At 39.4% G+C, this 18,968-nt stretch overlaps 1 protein-coding gene across 1 annotated transcript in view; it reads left to right on the top strand.

Moving 5' to 3' along the window:
- The window catches only part of col14a1a (collagen, type XIV, alpha 1a), a 151,009-nt gene that overhangs the window by 30,197 nt on the left and 101,844 nt on the right, over positions 1-18,968 (top strand). The window contains exons 6-13 of the mRNA XM_039619618.1: positions 11,458-11,613; positions 11,787-11,906; positions 12,174-12,338; positions 13,486-13,650; positions 15,095-15,255; positions 16,135-16,264; positions 17,509-17,648; positions 17,778-17,907. Coding sequence (XP_039475552.1) covers positions 11,458-11,613; positions 11,787-11,906; positions 12,174-12,338; positions 13,486-13,650; positions 15,095-15,255; positions 16,135-16,264; positions 17,509-17,648; positions 17,778-17,907 — 1,167 coding nt within the window. The remainder of the gene's footprint in view (positions 1-11,457; positions 11,614-11,786; positions 11,907-12,173; positions 12,339-13,485; positions 13,651-15,094; positions 15,256-16,134; positions 16,265-17,508; positions 17,649-17,777; positions 17,908-18,968) is intronic.

The following is an 18,968-nucleotide window of genomic DNA, read 5'->3' on the forward strand; positions in this document are numbered from 1 at the left end:
CGTCTCATGTGTCCTGTGTTTAACTTTGCTTCTCTCATCTCATCTCTGTGATTTGTCTGAGCTGTGTGGTGTTCCCATTTTCCACAATCACCCCAGTCCTTTGAGTCTGAATTTAGGTCTGCATTTCTATTTAAACCATTAAAAAAAACTCCAATAAAGGCTTTAAATAATCTCTTGCATTATTTGCAAATGTTTCATCTTTTACCATCCTTCAGTTTTTCTTGCATGTCCAAGTTTAAATGCTCTGCATCCCTTTTTGCTTCATACTACCCAACTGTTGTACTTTTAGACCTCCTGCCTTCTTTCCACTATTCTCACATGCCCTCCTTTCCTTATAATATATCGGTCTTTGTCCTTTGCAGTTGATAAAGCACATGAGACCTGTTGATTCTAATACATAGTTAGAAGACTGTTTTATTATGTATGGTATACAGGCACAGCTATAGCTCTGTTTTGAATACATTTCCATGATTGTCCAGTGCCTCATAAATGGGTAAGCTGCAGTAAGGCGTCCTTCCAGAGTTTACTGGCCCATTTCCCTTCCCTTAAGTTGATGAATGTATACATTTATCACACTGTAATTTATGCCTGACTAAGACAAACTAAAAGATAGAATAAGAGGAGTGGGGAGTGGGTGGGATGGCAGGCTATCCCTCTGGCCAAATTAATATTTAAGCCGGTGTTTTATTGAATGGCGACAAAAATGCCTACTTTCAGTGCAACACCCATGTCTTTAGATCTTAATGGGCATGGAGTTAAAATATAACCAGATATGATAAGAGAGTGCAGCTCTCAATGCAGAGACACACATATGTAGTTCAATAAATGTTTATATAGACATACCAGACAAAGATTAGAGGAAACAGACAAGCAGAAAAGTAGAAAGAAAAGACCAAGGATAGACAAACAAACACAATTAGAGGAATGAGTTAGAAAGGTATAGAGAGAAAGTTTGTAGGCCATGTGCTGCTTTCCGCATACATCCAGTGTCTGTTCTGTCTTTGCGTCTGTGTATTCAGTGAAGAGGAACAGAACGAGACAGTGGATTAAAGATCAAGAGGCCAAGCAGCGAAAGGTCTCTGGTGGAACGACACAAGCCATCTGAAAACAGCTGTCGGATTTACACCTTAAAGCCCAGTGGAGCTCTGTGCTTACACTCACACAGGCCCACGGGTCTCACAGATGAATATGAATGTGTGTGCCTTCCCGAGTTGCCTGAGTTACACTGTAGGCCACTGAGCAAACGACAGGTGTATCAATTCGCTGTGTGTCTCTCTCATCTGAAAAAACAGGCTCATAAACAAAGAAAATCTTTTTCTGAGCTCTTGTTTTTTGAGAGAGAGAAAAAGATAAACAGCCTGTTCTGGGCAGGAAACCGCTCCATGGGGCAGCGCTAAAGCCATTCCAAGCGTTGAATATAAAGTTGTGCCACTGAGATGTTTGCTATTTGTTTGACTAATTCCAGCTACCTTGTTTTCAGCCGTAGACAAAGGCCGCTTTGAAGCTGTATACAGTCGTCAGATCTTTGCTTTACAAGCTGGTGTTGTAGCTCTTTGGTGTCAGGGTTTTTGGCATTAGGTATGGTAAACAGCCGCAAAGTTACTCACAAATAAAACTCACTTTCAGACCAATTAAATTTCCAATTAAATGTTCAAATGGTTTTTGTGCTCAGTGTTTAAATTGTTTTAGTACTTTTTCCACAGCTCTAAGAATCACTATGTTGCTGATGTGGCATTTTAGTCATATCACATGACCTGTATTAGCAAGGATGACTAACACCCTCATTATATTGATGCAAACTTGAAAGCTTGACCACATGAGGTAATGCTTGCTTTAAAGATGACTCTGGCATATTGGGGAAAATGCGTATTTGCCGTCTTGCCACCGGTTAGTTAGAAAGCTTAATGTTAACTCTTTGTGTGTTAACTCACTGTGGATGTGTATAGATGTGTATAGACAAGTCAGACAATTCTTGTCTATTACAAACACCTGCTGTCAAGGTTATGGTAGTGGAGGTGTGGCCTAGTTTTTCTGCAGGGGAGGGGTGGTGCAGCAGGCTCGAGGGGCAGTGCCAGGGAGGCTGGCAGGGCAGCAGCTTCTCATCCTGTAATCACGCTCTCACCCCTTTTTTTTAGTGGAGTCACCTGGGAGGCTTTCTGGTTGTGGAGGAAACAACGGTGCCGAAATGAAACTTATTGTAAATAAAAAACATCACAAACACGCTGAATAGTGCGAGTCGTGACTGGGATTCATGGTTATTTCAAACATTAATTACAAAGTTAGGGTGGTCAAAAAACACAAATATCTACAAATACAAACTTACTATTCTATATTTCCAGAAATATTTGCTCGTCTGCCTCCACTCACATATGAATTTGAGTGACATCCTGTTCTTAATCCATTGGGTCTAATATAATGTCGGGCCCACCCTTTGCAGTTATAACAGTTTCAGCTCTTCTGGGAAGGTTTTCCACAAGGTTTAGGAGTGTTTATGGGAATTTCTGACCATTCTTCCAGAAGCGCATTCACTGTAAACCTGGATAAGTTGAATCTACTTTTAAAAAATCATGTATACTTTATTGATCCCCGTGGGGAAATTCCTCTCTGCATTTAACTCATTCACTCAGTAAAGCAGTGGGCAGCAGTGTATAGGGACGGCACCTTGCTCAGGGGTACCTCAGGGTAGCCGTTCAGTGGATTCGAACCCCCGACCTTGCGATCATGGGGCCACCACTCTACCTACTGAGCTATCCCTGCCCTAAGTAATGAAGCATTAGTTGAACAATTGCACTGGACTACGTTTAATGTACTTGAGCCCTAAAGGGGGAATGGAAGAGGGCGGTTGAATGATCTCACTAATACACCTGAATAACATGAAGATACTGGAGAACTTCAAGTTATCCATTTAAATCAGCTGTGGTGGATAACTCATTTGAATGTACTAATACAGTAACTGAAGATACTTAGTTACCATGTTTAACTCAGCTTATTAAGTAAGCATTACTCCATTACCAACTGAACTAAATTGTAAATTCTCACTGATCAAACTTAACTTTTACAGTTCTTAAAAATCAAATTATATCTTTCAATCAATAGAGCCAGGTAAAAGAAATACATACAACAATTTATTATTGGTGATGTCTTTGTTTCAGCAACAAAAGTAATAAAAATGTATTCTTTACAATACTGAACTGTGTCTGTTGAAATATGGTGAATAAACTAACATGAGAAACTCAGCCCTGCTGAACACTGGTATCTTAACATCTACAAATAGCAAATTTGTCCATGGAACGACAAAAAAATAAAGAATACAGGAAGAGAACTGGAGGGTGAACAAAAAAACAAACAAAATACTACATGGAGAGCCCATACTTCCCCTCCACCTCTCTGCTGATTCTTGAGTGTTTGAAGTTTGGGTTCAGACGTTCAGAAGTACTTGTTGTTAAAAAAATCAAAAGTGTACTCTGGGTAGTTGAGATGCAGTGCATAGGTAAGTCTGAAGACAATGTACAAGGCCTGGGGCAGGTTCTCAACATCCAACACAATCTAGCCCCCTAAGATGATTCCCACTGAGGATGCATTGTGGTGAAGGGACTGTATGTGTGGAGGAATGTTTTCTTGTTCATCTCCACTGGCACATCATTGTACAAACGTCCTCATCATCAGTGTCGTGAAAAAAGGAACATGGGATCATCACGTCAACATGACAACACAGTGCTATAAACAGGCCCTATATGTACAAAGCTGATGTGCCTGCCCTGTCCAGTGTCCACCCACTGCCACAGAAAATCACTTGGGATAGTCAATGACAATAATAACAATAAAAAATTAACTATTAACATTCACAAACCCTTAAATAATATGTATGGTAGAGAGAGAGGAGGGGAGGTGGAGAGAGGGGGAGATCGAGGGAAAAGTGGAAAGGTAGTAAACAAGTGGAACTAGGGAATGGGGGCATAAGAGGAGGTAAAGAAAAATCAAAGTTCCTTACAAGAACTTGAAGAAAGCAGATGGATCATTGCTGAAAATGACAGGAAGCCCCTTGAGGACAAAGCATCTGACCTCCGTCACATCCGAAGTCTGGTGGAATGAAGGAAGAGAGAGGAGATCACACATTTCGAATAGAGTCAATATGTCACCCTGAACAATATGAGCGCAAACATAATAAATAGCACAACCATTTAAGTACTGGAACCCCTGTTAACCTGTTAACACACCCAGTGTCACAACAACAGTAACCTCAAGGCGCTTTATATTGAAAGTTAGACCCTACAATAATACATACAGAAAAAGCTCAAACACATATTTACAATAAAATAGGCTAATAAAAAGTAAAACTTACTTAGAATTTATAATTAATGTAAAGAAATTACAGATGTTTAAGTAATATGAACTTGTTTCAGTGGAAGCTGTTGACTGGACTTAAAAACACAATTACAATAAAAAAGGACATGAAAAAGTTCAGTTTAATCAAAAGTAACAAGTAATGTTCACAAATTAGACAAATTTAAGTAATATGAACTCAATATTTTTAAGTTGAATCAAAATCTGGGTTTACAGTGTTTGTGTCAGACACTGATGTTGGATGAGCCTGGCTCACAGTCTCTGCTCTAATTCATCCCAAAGCTGTTCTGTCAGGTTGAGGTCAGGACTCTGTGCAGGCCAGTCTAGTTCTCCCACACCAGACTTGCTCATCCTTATGGACCATGCTTTGTGGTAGGAGGTAGGAGCTGAAATGCTCGCAGTCATGTTGGAACAGGAAATGGCCATCCCAACCACATTGCAAATCTCCCAGTTAATGCAGGTAGGTGTGGGGCTGAAATGCTCTAACACAAATGCAGCCCCCAACTTGGAACTGAGATTTGAGTAATTCGGTTTATCATTTTAACTCACTTTAACGAGTCGCTGACAGCACTGAAAAACAAGTTTCTTAACCCCACACCAAACCTGAAGAACCCCCCACACCAAACTTACACTAAACTTTACACTTGGCACATTGCAGTCAGACAAAAACTGTTCTCCTCAGACTTGTCTGTCAGATTTCCAGACACAGAAACGTGATTCATCACTCCAGAGAGCATGTCTCCAGAGCAGTGGTGGCGAACTTCACACTACTGCATCTAACACTTTGCATTGCACTTGGTGAGGTTAGTTTTGGATGCAGCTGCTCGGCCATGGAAACCCATGCTATGAAGCTCTCTCCTCACTGTACTTGGGGCCACATGATGTTTGGAGGTGTATAGTGACTGACTCTAGAGAAAATTGGTGACCTCTCTACACTATGCGCCTCAGTATCTGCTGAGCTCTGTGACTTTGCGTGGCCTACCACTTTGTGGCTGTGTTGCTCTCATTCCCAATCCCTTCTCTTTTGTTATAATACCACTAACGGCTGACTGTGGAAATATTTAGTAGCAGGGAAATTTCACAACTGGACATGTTGCATCTGGACAGGTGGTATCCTATCAGGGTCCCACACTGGTTTTAACTGAGCTCCTGAGGGTGACCCATTTTTCATAAATATTTGTAGTAGTCAGGTACTTTATTTTATACACCTGTGACAATGATTTGAACTCCTGAATTCAAAGATTTCAAACGGTGAGTGAACACTTTCGGCATTGTAACGCATCTTGGAATTTGCCTGTTACTGTTCTTACTGTAATTTAATGGAAAAACAACACCACAAAGTCATGTAACAATGGCTAGTTGGACACTTCTTCTAAATTTAGAAAGTAAACATTCAGTCACTTTAATAAATTTGTCTATGTCTCTTTGCAGCACATATGCTAAAGAGGTCTGCGCTAAATTATGATGTATAAAACTGGCTAGCAAGGCCAGTTCACTTAACTGGTGCTTCACTGCGGCTGTCTCTTTAAATGCGATCCACACTTTCTCTCCCGTTTGGTAGAGCACTCAACAAACACACCTACACATGATCAGAGGGGGTGGAAAGGACCAGACGATGTTGAGATTAAGTGGCCTTTTATGCTGCAACTTAGAGGAAATTGCCTATATGAAACATTTTGGTTCTATATGGTAAACTGCGGGGTGGAGAAATTGATCTTATTACTATTCATCCTGAAACTATATATTGAGAAAACACCTTACATAAAATATTTAATTCACCCCATGAATAACATTGTTTCAGTGAAGCTAATACTGTGAGTATTATAGCAAAAAAAAAAAAATTAAAATCAACTTGAGTTAAGCTGTTTGGGAGTAAGTGTCAAATTATTTGTGCAGTGAATTAGCCTCATCTTGGAGGTGAAGTGCACTTGTAAGAGTCTGTTCACTAAGGAATCAGTCTAGGAATAAAGGAAGGGTTCTCACTGATGTGGGGACTCTCTCTGCTGCTACTCTCCATCCATCTGCATGCCTGTCACTGTCCTCAATGTTAATTCCAGACACTGAAACACAATCACAGTGACGGGGGAAATAAAACTTAACTAGAGAGAGACTGAAATGACAGCACACTCTGTCTGATCCCTGGCTAAATAGAGGTCAGCAATAAATCAAGGCCGGCTGGGAAGAACGACTGTTAATGAGAACAGAGACAGACAAAGAGAACAGAGACGACAAGGGTGGAAAAGTTTTCTAAACTACATGTGTGTGTGTTTAGATGTGTTGATAGGAGTCTCTCAATTTATCTTTTACTCTGCTGCACATTTATTACTCTCTGTATGCATACGTTTGAGTGTAAACTGAAGCTGCTTTGCTTTAGTTTATCTCTCTTTGAAGAAAGTATGTATCCAACAGTGACTGTGTTTTTAAACCTCCATGAGCATTTTTGAGTGGCTATGTAGTGTAACAAGTGCTCCCACTAACTGCTTGTCTCACAACCCTCAGTCCTGTTTAGTCTCTGATGCTGCTCCCTGACTTTATAGCCAACAGTGGCTTCCATTGTTACAGTGCACATTTCTAATACCCATTACTCCACTCCCACACAAGTTAATCCAATTGTCTGGGAGCCACATACTTTTCCCCACAGCTCTGCAGACTCCACTGTGGGCTTTGAATTGTAAAATGTGGTCAGTCTCGGTTTTTCCCATAGACACAGGTGGGCAGTGTAATCACGCGCATGCATGCCAGTTATGCTTGGGATTAGGTCCACGTGTGTGTCTATATGTAAACAGTTGCATTCAGCACCTTTACTGACCATGTGCTTCCAAGCAAACAAGGTTTAGACTGTAGATTTGGCTTGAGCAGTACTTTTGTGTCATAGTAGTGGTGTGACATGGGGAAAAATGGTCTTGTGGGGGTTTCTTTTTCAGTCTAACCTATAAAAATTTAAAATCATCACCACCACGTACAGTATTTATGTAGAAAAACTGGCCACAGCACAGAATAATCGAAATCAGCAGTAAACGTCTAATAAAACATGATGACTGAACATAACAGCTGCTTTAGTTTCAGGGTTCCAGTTATATATATATGTTGGTTCACCATCACACTATTGTGTTTTTTTTTTACTGTAATAGAGCCATTACTGATGTTGAAGTTGTACTTGTGTGTTTCTTGGTATGACTTTTTCTGAGCTCTTGTGTACCACCACTAAAAGGTAGGCATTTTAACAGTAAAATGTTAAAATGTAAATTTGAACTTTGAACATCGAGTGGCTTGTTCCCATGATAGAATTGCATTATTTTTAGCCTGTGAGAAAATTATTTTTACTTTACAGTGCTGTGTAAAATTCTCAATCCAACACTAATTTCTTGTTGAGAAAATGGGAAATAGGCTGAGTGAATTACAGAAAATGACCAAACACATATGGAAATACAATAGGTAAGGCAAAAGCAGAGGTTGTATAGTTCTTACACAGTATTGTACACATGAAATATAAAATTCTAAAATCAATTGTCTTTTATAAAACACAGTAACAATGCAGTACTTATGTAGACAGAAATGCTTATGTATATGAAAATTATACTGTCATAACACTTTGTATTTCATGGCAGGAGTGTCGCCCATTAGTCAGGCAGGTGGAATGAGCTTAGCAGTGAAGTGGAGAGAGGCAGTGAAGTGAGTAAACATAAACTTGGACAAAAGAAAGACTTGGCACCACAGAAAGTGTCAATACATCTGTGACCTTTCGTTGCCCTCAAATACAGCACTTTGGCTTTTTACCTTCATTCCAACTTTGGTTCTCTTCTTTGCTTTCACTCTGTTCCCCTGTACACACTTTGACCCACAGCAGAGGCGTTAGATGAGAAGAAAAAAGGGAAGAACGAGGTAGGGCAAAAGAGGAGAAAAAAGACAGATGGGGCTTATAAGGAGGAGAACCTTCTGACTAGCCTCCTGATGACTTTCAGAGCAGAGTGGGATTATAATACAGCTACAGACTAACCCTACAGAAACATACTAGGAGTGCTTTTTCCGACTTATTTTTGCTGGGAGAACTACGTTATCATGTCCATGAGCCTCTCAATCTGTTAATGCTGTGTTGATGATATTCCAACATCGTAATCAATGTTGCTCCAGAGACTATCACATTTTTGTGATTTCACAGTTTTGCAGCTTGTGGGGAAAGACTACACATGGGATCAAATTTATCTACAGGGCTATTTCTACCAAAAAAACAATTAAAAGCCCTTTCAGCACTGATGCGCAATTTAGAGTCACCAGTTACCTAACCCCACTAACTGCATGTCTTTGAAATGTGGGGGGAAGCCGGAGTACCCGGAGAGAACCCACACAAACACGGGGAGAGGCTGGGCCTGATGGTGGAATTGAACTCAGGACCTTCTTGCTGTGAGTGCTAACACCACCATGTTAGCCACGGTTAATGTGAAATTAGTAGCAGTCCTAACCAGTGAATAAGTGTGATGCATAATTTCCCTTAGTGTCTGTCAATACTTGATTACTGTTGCTTGCGCTAGGAAGTGAAAGGCAGCTTTGGCATCCATCCAGCATAGTTCAGTGTACATTATGTAGGCCGACTGGGTTTCAAATAAAATCTAAATAAAAAATTGGTTATGTGAAAATTTAAATAAATATATGATATTAAGTAACCTAAATGGTGACAAAATAACTTGCCCTAACACTTAAATAAACATTACGGCCAACTCAACAGACTGTTGACAGATGTCAGCAGGAGAAATGTGAAGGACAGCAGCACCCTTGATTGCTGGTTCCGATGTAAAACACCAGTATTATGCCTAATTAACGTTCTCACCACCCTGACAATAGACTCAGGAATGACCAGCGAGCTGTACTTAGCTGTAATTACTGACCCTCTAATCCTCTGTTTACCACCTCCTGCTGGCTTTTCACATTTAACAACCCCCCCCGGTTTCTTTCTCTCTTAACCATTAACCTTTTCCTTGCCATTCTATTTAGTTACTATAGATAATAAAAAATGAATATCTCTAATTTTATGTCAAAGAGTAGCTGCTCGATTGATTTGTAACTCCATATGTCCTGTTTTGGTGCTTATTTATGGTTGTTCCTGTAAAATCTTTAACGCTAGAGTCTCTTTAAAGGCCACGTTTGTTTGTTTTGTAATAGAGTAACCTCCACAAAGAATTATCGATATGATCTTTGGCCTTACAGCCTTTTGCCATTTTGCCGAAAGTCTCCAACAAAGCCTTCTTCTTTTCCTCTCCTTAAAACAAGGGGTATTATTCAACTCTGATATAAAATCACACTCTTTTTCCCTTGTCAAAACAATAACCTTTGAGCATTTCACGGCCACCTTTTTGTATGTTATGCATTTGCAAGCCAAAGATTGTCATCAGCTATCTCTCGACCTTGTTGTTTTCCCTTTTCTCGTTTGTCGGCCGCCTGTAGCAGATGGATGGTTCAAACAGTCAGACGCACACAGGCAGCAGACAGAAGGCTCCGTCTGGAAAATTGCTTCTTGAAATGAATACCTGTGTGGTTTATCGTTAGATGATGTAGCTTATTTATTAATTTTTATCTTGAGAAAGTGTTGGCTTGAATCGATAACACGGAAAGCACAGATGGTGAGGTAAACGCGACATATTTTAGTTTGAAAAGTGTAAATGTTACAAAGCATATTTTGCTGTTTATAGCATTTATGCATCACTGCCACTGTTTGAATAAATAAGTCCCAGCATTTTTTATATTTGTTGTTTATTTTCGAGCAATTTAGCACACGCCTGTGCTAATTAACATGTTAAACCAAAGACAATCCCTGTTGTGCTTAGTTCCAAATGGCTTTGTTAAAGTTGGCAGGAGCTGAATTTTTAGTCAAAACACAAATAAATCCACATTTCCTACTGTCAGCTCTTTGCTTTATGGCTTTTTCTTCAATGAGACACAAAGGTCCGACATTATGAGCATGTCATAGATTAATAGCGATTACTTTCCTGTAGACAGGAAAGTGGTTTTGTTACAACTTTAAGTAGATATATTTCTTTTCAGGATACCATAGAAAGGTGGATAAGCAGTTATAAATTACAATGAATGAACTGATTTATGTGCTGCGCTTATATTGCAGTCATATTGTAAAAAAAACTGCTACTCTTATGAAGTCCCTGTATTGTAAGGATTTGTTTGGAAAGAAACACTCGTGGTAGGTCTCCAGTAAGTTTATGTAAGTCTGAAGTGATGAAAATGGGCTGCTAGTTTTATAATGCTGCTTTTTCAGTCTTTTAAACCACTGGAAGAGCTTTTACTCTGCAAGCCCCAGTCTCCCATTCATTTGCACTTAAGTGCTTTTCCTACCACACTGATGGATGTGCGAGGGAGCAGTTTACATTCATTTGCTACTTTGTTAGGTACACCTGTTTAACTGTATGTTTGAGATGGTATAGATGATCGTCTGAAGTTCAAATTGAGCATCGGAATGGGGATGAAGGTGATATAAATGACTTTTGAACATTGCGTAGTTGTTGGTGCCAGACATGTTGGTCTGAGTATTTCAGAAACTGCTGATCTGTTGGGATTTTCCCACAAAGCCCCCTCTAGGGTTTACAGAGAATGGTCTGAATAAGAGAAAATGTCCATTGAGTGGGAGTTCTCTCAACAAAAATGCCTTGTTGATGTCAGAGGTCATATGAGGATGGCCAGACTCCTTTGAGCTGATAGGAAGCCAACAGCAAATAACCTCTCATTACAACAAACATGATGTCCATTTAGAGATGCAGAAAAGCATCTCTAAATGCACAACATGTTGAACCTTGAAGAAAATGGGCTGGTACGCAGAGTCCGAATGCCACTCTGTGTACCAGTTCTGTCAGCTAAGAACAAGAAACTGAGGCCAAGATTAACATAAGTTAACCAAATCTGGACAATAGAAGACTGAAAAAATGTTGCCTGGTCTGATGAGCCTCAAGTTTTGCTGTGACATGCATGCAGATGGTAGGGTCAGAATACAGCATGGAAAACATAAAAAACACTGGAGACACATTGCACCATAAAAATAAGAATAATGTGCATTTAATGGTATTATCGTTTTCTTTAATTACTAGTCTTTCTCCCTTCCTCCTTTTTTTTCAGTTGACCAGTTTGTGTGTCACACTGAGGCTATTGCGGATATTGTGATCCTGGTGGACGGCTCCTGGAGTATTGGCCGACTAAACTTCAGGCTGGTCCGCATGTTCTTGGAAAACCTGGTCAATGCCTTTGATGTTGGCATTGATAAAACAAGGATAGGTGGGTCCTGGCTTCTTTCCTTCTTGAACAGATGGGTTCACCATGGGACCAATATGGCTGTTTTAGCCATGAATTAAGTTGTTTTTGTCTATCGAATTAGTTCAAGTTTGAGTGAATAATACTAGGAAATGGCAAGCTGTGCGTGTAATTGTGTCATGTTGTTCAATTATCAGGTCTCGCACAGTACAGTGGCGATCCCAGGATTGAGTGGCATTTAAATGCTTTCTCAACTAAAGATGCAGTCGTTGATGCTGTCAGGAATCTGCCCTACAAAGGAGGAAACACCCTCACAGGTACTGACCCTCTGTGATTTTGCCTTTTGTTTTACAATAGTGGATTAAAAGGTTCTCCCTTGCCATTCTCTTCCCACTGTCTTTTTAAAAATCATGTTATGATTCTATTATTCTATCCCTGTTATTTTTACTTATCTTTACTGAATATTTTTGAATATATATACTATATTTTATTGATCATGTATCATTAAGTATGCCACCTTACAGCTACCTGATTCATCCTTCTTCACTTACTACTCTTTTTACTCTCTACTCTTTTTTTCACAGGTCTTGCATTGACTTTTATCTTGGAGAACTGTTTCAAGCCTGAATCTGGTGCAAGGCCTGGAATACCCAAGATTGGGATCCTGATCACCGATGGAAAGTCCCAAGATGATGTTATACCACCAGCAGAGGAACTGAGAAATGCTGGTGTTGAACTGTTTGCTATCGGTGAGATAAACTACAGATCGTATTCTTAACTGAATCACCACAGTGGCAGACCTTAGTTTTTGGACTACTGTTTTTAAGGCTGGAGCTTAGCATTCTAGCTAGTGTCGTCTTTTTTTGTTTTTATTTTTATTTTTCATTCTGGACATGATTTACATGAAAATATGTGGCTTAAAGGTGTTGTTAGCTAAGGCTAGTTAGTTAATTGGTAGCTAGCTTGGTTACTAAGGTGCATTTGTTATATTAAAGCGTAATATTAAAATGCATGCTGCGGCTACTCAAAAACGCAACAAAATAATTGGTACTTACAGCAGTAAAAGTATTTATTCACCCCATATATTGTTATATTTTGATTCCAAGTAGCCAGATTTGCTTTTTTTATAGTGTTTATGAGCAGTAGTTCTCCAGGCTTTCTGAAGGTCCATTAAAGTTTTTTTCTTTGGACATTGGGTGCTTTTTCATTCAGTTGCAATTCTGTTCTTGTACTTTTTAAAAAGAAGTGGCAAGGCTAACAAAAAAAAAAAAAAAGACAGCCCTTCAACAGATCCATCTACTGTTCACTGAAACCTCATCAGTAATGGTCACTTTGGAAGGATGGCTGTCAAGAAGTCATTACTAAGAAAGGGGAAAACAGGGAGAAAAGGCACAGATATGACAAATTACTCAAGATTTGAACTAAAAATTGCTGCAACAGGTCCTATGGATTCTTAAATCTGAAATTTTTGGTTCATTTCATCATCACTATATAGAAAGGACAAGAGAGACTCGAGCGTTTCCCCTGACAAATCTCCCAGTTAAATGTTTCCTTGTTTTTTTGTAATTTTAATCCATTGCAACATTGAGAAATACTTCAGCCTCATTATCTGTCCGAATGCAAGACTCATGTTTTCATATTTTTGCACATTTTCCATCAAGGCTTCTAATTATTGGGCAACTTTTTTATAGATTTAGCGTTGAGTTGGCATCAGTTGGTTTTTCATGCTTGCAGGACTTGTCATTCTTTTTTGTGTATTCATGTGGATACAGGGCTCATGTGAGTGTTTTGGGGAGGGGTTTGCTTTTGCTTTTTTAGACAACAACTGAAAAAGATATATCATGTTGTGTCCTTAACAGTCATGTATGTGCCAGTCATTCCTATGTATTTTTCCAGGTGTAAAGAATGCCGACGAGAATGAGCTGCGCTCCATCGCCTCAGAACCAGAGAGTAATCATGTCTACAATGTGGCTGACTTTAACATCATGAGCTCTATTGTAGGGGGGCTAACAAAAACAGTGTGCAAACAGGTGGAGCAGCAGGACAAAGACATCAAGCAGAGTAAGAGCAAATTGGAAAACTGAAGAAACCTTACTAACATGCAAACAAGAACACTAGTAGGAACTCTGTGTCATGATGAGTAAAGCATAAAGGAAAACATTTGGTAAACAAATAGTATCCTGAGTGATCACTTTGACTAGTTGTGTATCAATAAATGACCAAATGATAAAAAGTTAAAGTCTAACTGTAGTTACAAAGTAAATTTGTTTACTATGAATCAAACCTTTTGTATGTAAAAAAAAAGTTTGAGTCACTCGATGGTAGAGATGGGTATTGATAAGATTTTCACGATTCCGATTCCATTTTCGATTCTGTTTAACGATTCGATTCTTTATCGATTCTCTTATCGATTCTTTTTAGAAAAGGAGAACACTAAGGTCGATTAGCTTAGAACTTTGTTTTATATCTTCTCATTGAACAAGATAGAAATTTAGGAGTAACATGGCCTTACAAACCCAACAGTGAGATCTTAAGAGAGCCACAGCCTACGGCTCTTCAATGGGGTGTCACAGGGTCCCCAGGAAAAAAAATTGTAAATGTAAAATAATAAAATAAATATTCTTCTGTAGCAATAACAAAGTATAACATAAATTATTCTGTAGCAATTACACAAGAATATCCAGTAATGTCCCTGCCTACAATTAAATACATTCACTTACCGAAAATCGGGGGCATCTGCTGTGGCAAATGGGTGCAAGCCTTTGACCACAAACTTAGTCACTGCTCGGTGACATCCTGGCCTGAAAGGAGACGCTAACGGTAGACTGCAGCGAGAACTGCCAGCATCTGAGCCAGCAGACTCTGTCTGTCTCTCTCATCATGGTCACCTAAATGCAGCACACAGTAATGGCAGGTTTTGTAATAAGGCAGATCGCGCTAACATAATATGCACTGTTAGCTGATTATTTACCTGCTGCATTAACGGGAGAGGACGTGCAAACGTTACCGCTGCTGCTGGGTTGAGATTCACGATTCCGGAGCGGAATTAAAAACACGACATTCATTTAAGGTCATCGCGTGTTTTGTGAGCAAATGCTTTTGCATATTCGTAGTGTTTCCTCCTTTAAATGAAATATCTACTTTGCAAGTATTGCAAGTTGCCCTGTTGTCATCCGTTCTCGTAAAGTATAACCAAACTTTTGAGCATTTGAACCGCTTAGGCGCCCTGCCAGGTAAATGACGCTCCGCAACGTGGTGACGTCATTCGGGTCGACTGGGATCGATAAGGGAATCGTTTGCAAAAATGGCAAACAACCGGGTTTCGATACCCATCCCTACTCGATGGCCTATAGGAACTGTTTAACAGGACACTATAAATCTACCCTAATGTTTAATTATGTTTCAGTAAAATGTTCATTTGATCTGACTTAATGTGATTTGCACTTTAAAGTTATATCCAATCTGAGGCAGCCTGTTGGCCTGTCCTTACATTTTTGTCTTTCAGAACATATACCAGAGACAACGGGAATGCCGCTTGACCTAGTGACATCAGACGTCACGGCCCAAAGCTTTCGGGTTTCATGGAGCCATGCCCCCGGAAATGTAGAGAAATACAGAGTCGTTTATTATCCCACTCAGGGAGGAGACCTAGGAGACCCACAGGAGGTAAATAGTGTATTATTTGCTGAAAACCACACATCAAACCAGCCAGAGCTGAGGAAGTCAACATATTTTATGTCGTGATATATTTATCACGACATAAAATCAAGAAATATCCATTTCATTCCATGCACATGACTCTCTCACTCTGTTCAGCTTTGCATACAGATGTGCTGAAGGATAAGCAGCAGCTAAAAAATACTACAGTCAGTAGGAGGAGTGTGAGGTGGGGCAAAATGTACTTTTCCATAATATTTATGACACCAGGGGGAGTTACCAAGGATCGGGCAGGTTTATAGTTTGAGATCAGTTTTTCCTCGAGACGTCAGTGATATCGCCCATCCATACCTCTCACTTTCATCTCTCGATTCACTTCTCCCCAGAATATCTTTGCAGGTTATGACGGCTCACTAGAAATGATACTGTGGCTTGAACCAGGCACCTGCTTGATTTTTCCAGAACATTTGACCACAGAAGCCATTAAATCTTTCACTTAGCTGGGTTTACAGAGACCAGATGTTCTGGAGCCTCATGTAAAGAGACCTTTCCAGCTGGCTCACCGTGGGCCTAATCTTTATCACAACTGTCATCCTTTTAGTTCAGAATGAAAAAGAAAAATATTCTTCAAGTTTTAAACGTTTGTGCTTTATCCCATTCAATAAATCGATTGTTTCCTTCTTCCTTTCCCATTCTCTTCCAATCTCTCCTTTCTTTCCTGGTTTTCTCTCACTCTCCTCACTTCTGTTTTTCATTTTTATGTCTCCCTATTTATTGCCTCATTTACCATTTTTTGTGCCATTCTATCCCCCCCCCAACCCTTCACACCTTCTTTTCCATCTTTCATATTCTCTTACTTCCCTTACTCACCCTCCTGCACCCCTGCAGGCTGTAGTGGTCGGGAGTGAGTCTTCAGTGGTGTTACAGCATCTTAGCTCCCTCACTGAGTACCAACTGGCTGTGTTTGCTGTGTATGCAAACAAGGCGAGCGAAGCTCTGAGAGGATCAGAAACAACACGTAAGTTTATTCTTGCAAACACACATGTATAAGTGGGCTTATAAGGCTCCACACTCAGAACACGATTTAATAACAATGGCTTAAAAAGTGACAGCTGCAGAAGCCAGACATATTGAAAATGCACTTACAGTACTGTGCAAAAGTCTTGAGTTATTTCTTTATATTCTGCTTCCAAGGAGTTTTCCTATCATTTTTTAAAAAGGGTTCGGTCTTGAAGAATAATTCTCCAGGCTCTCTGTAGGTCTTTCAAAGTTTTTCTATCTTTCTATCTAAAACTATAGAAAGAAAGTAAAGCAGATGAACAGTATCTGAAATTCATGTCAGTACAAAGAATGAAAAAGTCCAGCAAAGACCCGACACAGGACCTTAGAGATGCATCTCGCCCATTGGTTGCTTTTTCACTGCATTTCACCCAGCGGTGTTGGAGATCTTGTCAAAACTGATACAATTATGAATGCAGAAATCAGATTTTTATTCATAGTCAGATTTTTATTCACCATGAAATACAATCTGGACAGACTGGCTGGCAAAGGCTTCATTTTCTAACATGGCAATGATCCCAAACACACTGCCAAAGCAGTAAAAAATATGCTTGTAATATCACATTATTAAGCATTATTAAGGTATTAGTAAAGTTTTAGTAAGTTCTTAATTCATCATTTATATATCATATCATCATTCTATATGAATGATGAATTAAGTACTTGCTAATATCTTACTAATAACATTAATATTGCTTAATAGTGTGACATTATTGTAAAATGCTACTGTATACTTATATAGAAAAGCCCACAGTGGAGTACTATGTGTCATGGATTGGCCTCCCCAGAGCCCGGACGTCAACATTGTTGAAGCAGTATTTGAACATCTCGTCAGATAATAATAATCTGTCAGAGAGACATACAACATCATTTAAATACCTCTGACAGATGGAAAGAAGAGCTTTGAATGTCCTTCGAGAAGCCTGGAGAGAACTTGAAGACGTCTTAAAGAAGAAAGCTTGAAAGCTTGGATAAATATATTAATATATATTAAAAATACATGGTTGGCTCAATACTTTGCACAGCAGTGAATAATACAGCAATAAAGAATTTTATGCTTAAAGGTCAAATCCACCTTAAGCAGTATACCCTGATGTTTATAGTTATTACAAAAATCCATTCATGTGATTCCTCCTTTATTCAAATTTGCCATGTTATTTTGTTTTTGCTGTGTGCGGTCGCGATGTGTGTGTATGCATGTAGTGGCTCTTCCCACAGTCACCGGCCTCCAGCTGTTTGATGTGAGTCACAACACCATGAAAATAAGATGGAACAGTGTGGATGGAGTCTCTGGCTACATGCTGCTTTATGCACCTCTGACAGATGACTTGGATGAGAAAGAGGTAGTAACAAAAAACAACAAAATAAGGGGAGGATGAATTGTTTATTTAGTTCAAAGTTGTAAACCTGGAATTTGTTAACATGACATCCAAAGTTTTGTTTTAAATCCTGAAGTTTATTTTTGTCCCTAGATAAGGGTGTCGGATGCAGTGACGGAGCTGGAGCTGGATGGGTTGATCCCTCACACCGAATATACCGTCACTGTTTATGCCATGTTTGGCGAGGAGGCCAGTGAACCTGTTACAAACCAGGAAACCACATGTGAGTAATGCACACCCAAACAGTTTTTAATTCTTAGCCTTTATCTTAAAATTAATAAAAATTCAAATAACCCAATAGTCAGACATTCAAACATTCCTTTGTAAAAGAGAAAACTGGATCAAATGTCTTCTTCATAAAAATGTCAAATCTCACAGTTGTTATAAGCTGGCAAAAATGGCTGAAACAGTGACGTTTTCTCCAAGGTCAAAACTCACAGTTGTTATGGCAGCAATAACTGTAGACAGGTGGATGCTGACCTTGTTTCCATATAGGATAATAGTTTGCTCCGATTGTCTCTTACAAAATAAGAAAAATCAGTCTATTTATTGTGATAAAGATATTAAATCCAAGTGTCTTTGACTGATGACTAATTTAGTCACTAAGTCATTGTGAACAGACGCCCATACCATGTCCACTCCATGTACGCAGACTACTTCATTGTTTCCCAACCATTTGGAGCCACAGCACATATTTCACATTAGAAAAATCATACGGCATAAAAAAACATATTTATAATTTTTTCCCGCGCACCAGGTATAGCGGAATTGTCCCCAGTATACCTTTTTTTCTTTCTTCTGACCACTACTCGTGCTAGGGCCTTCATCTGGGTTGGAATTTTCTCCATGACCCAGGTCAGATTGACTACTTTTGCTTTTCAAATATTTATCTACTGCTATTACGCGCTGTGTCGTCTCACTCACAGCATGACTATTATGTAATTTCGTCTTTGCCTTCTTCTGTTTTACTGGCAGTTGGCAACCCAACTGCTAGTGGCAGTACAACTACCACTAGAGGGTAGTTGTACTGCCCTCTAGTGGTAGAGAATGTAATTGTTCTGCCCGTTACTCATGCCGGTTGCTTAGAGAACTAATCAGGTGGAACCTGATAGTCTTCCACGACACACGTGATCATTTCTCACACAGTTGTTGGGAAACACTGGACTACTTTGGAGCTTGTTTTTTTTTTTTAATAAACAGGCTCAAATTAGTTCACATGAAGCCTAACAAGCAGCTAGCAGCACCCACCCATCACCCAACAGCTTTATCCTTAATATTAATTTA

The sequence above is a fragment of the Oreochromis aureus genome, linkage group 11 (genome assembly GCF_013358895.1).
Source record: "Oreochromis aureus strain Israel breed Guangdong linkage group 11, ZZ_aureus, whole genome shotgun sequence".
NCBI lineage: Eukaryota > Metazoa > Chordata > Actinopteri > Cichliformes > Cichlidae > Oreochromis > Oreochromis aureus.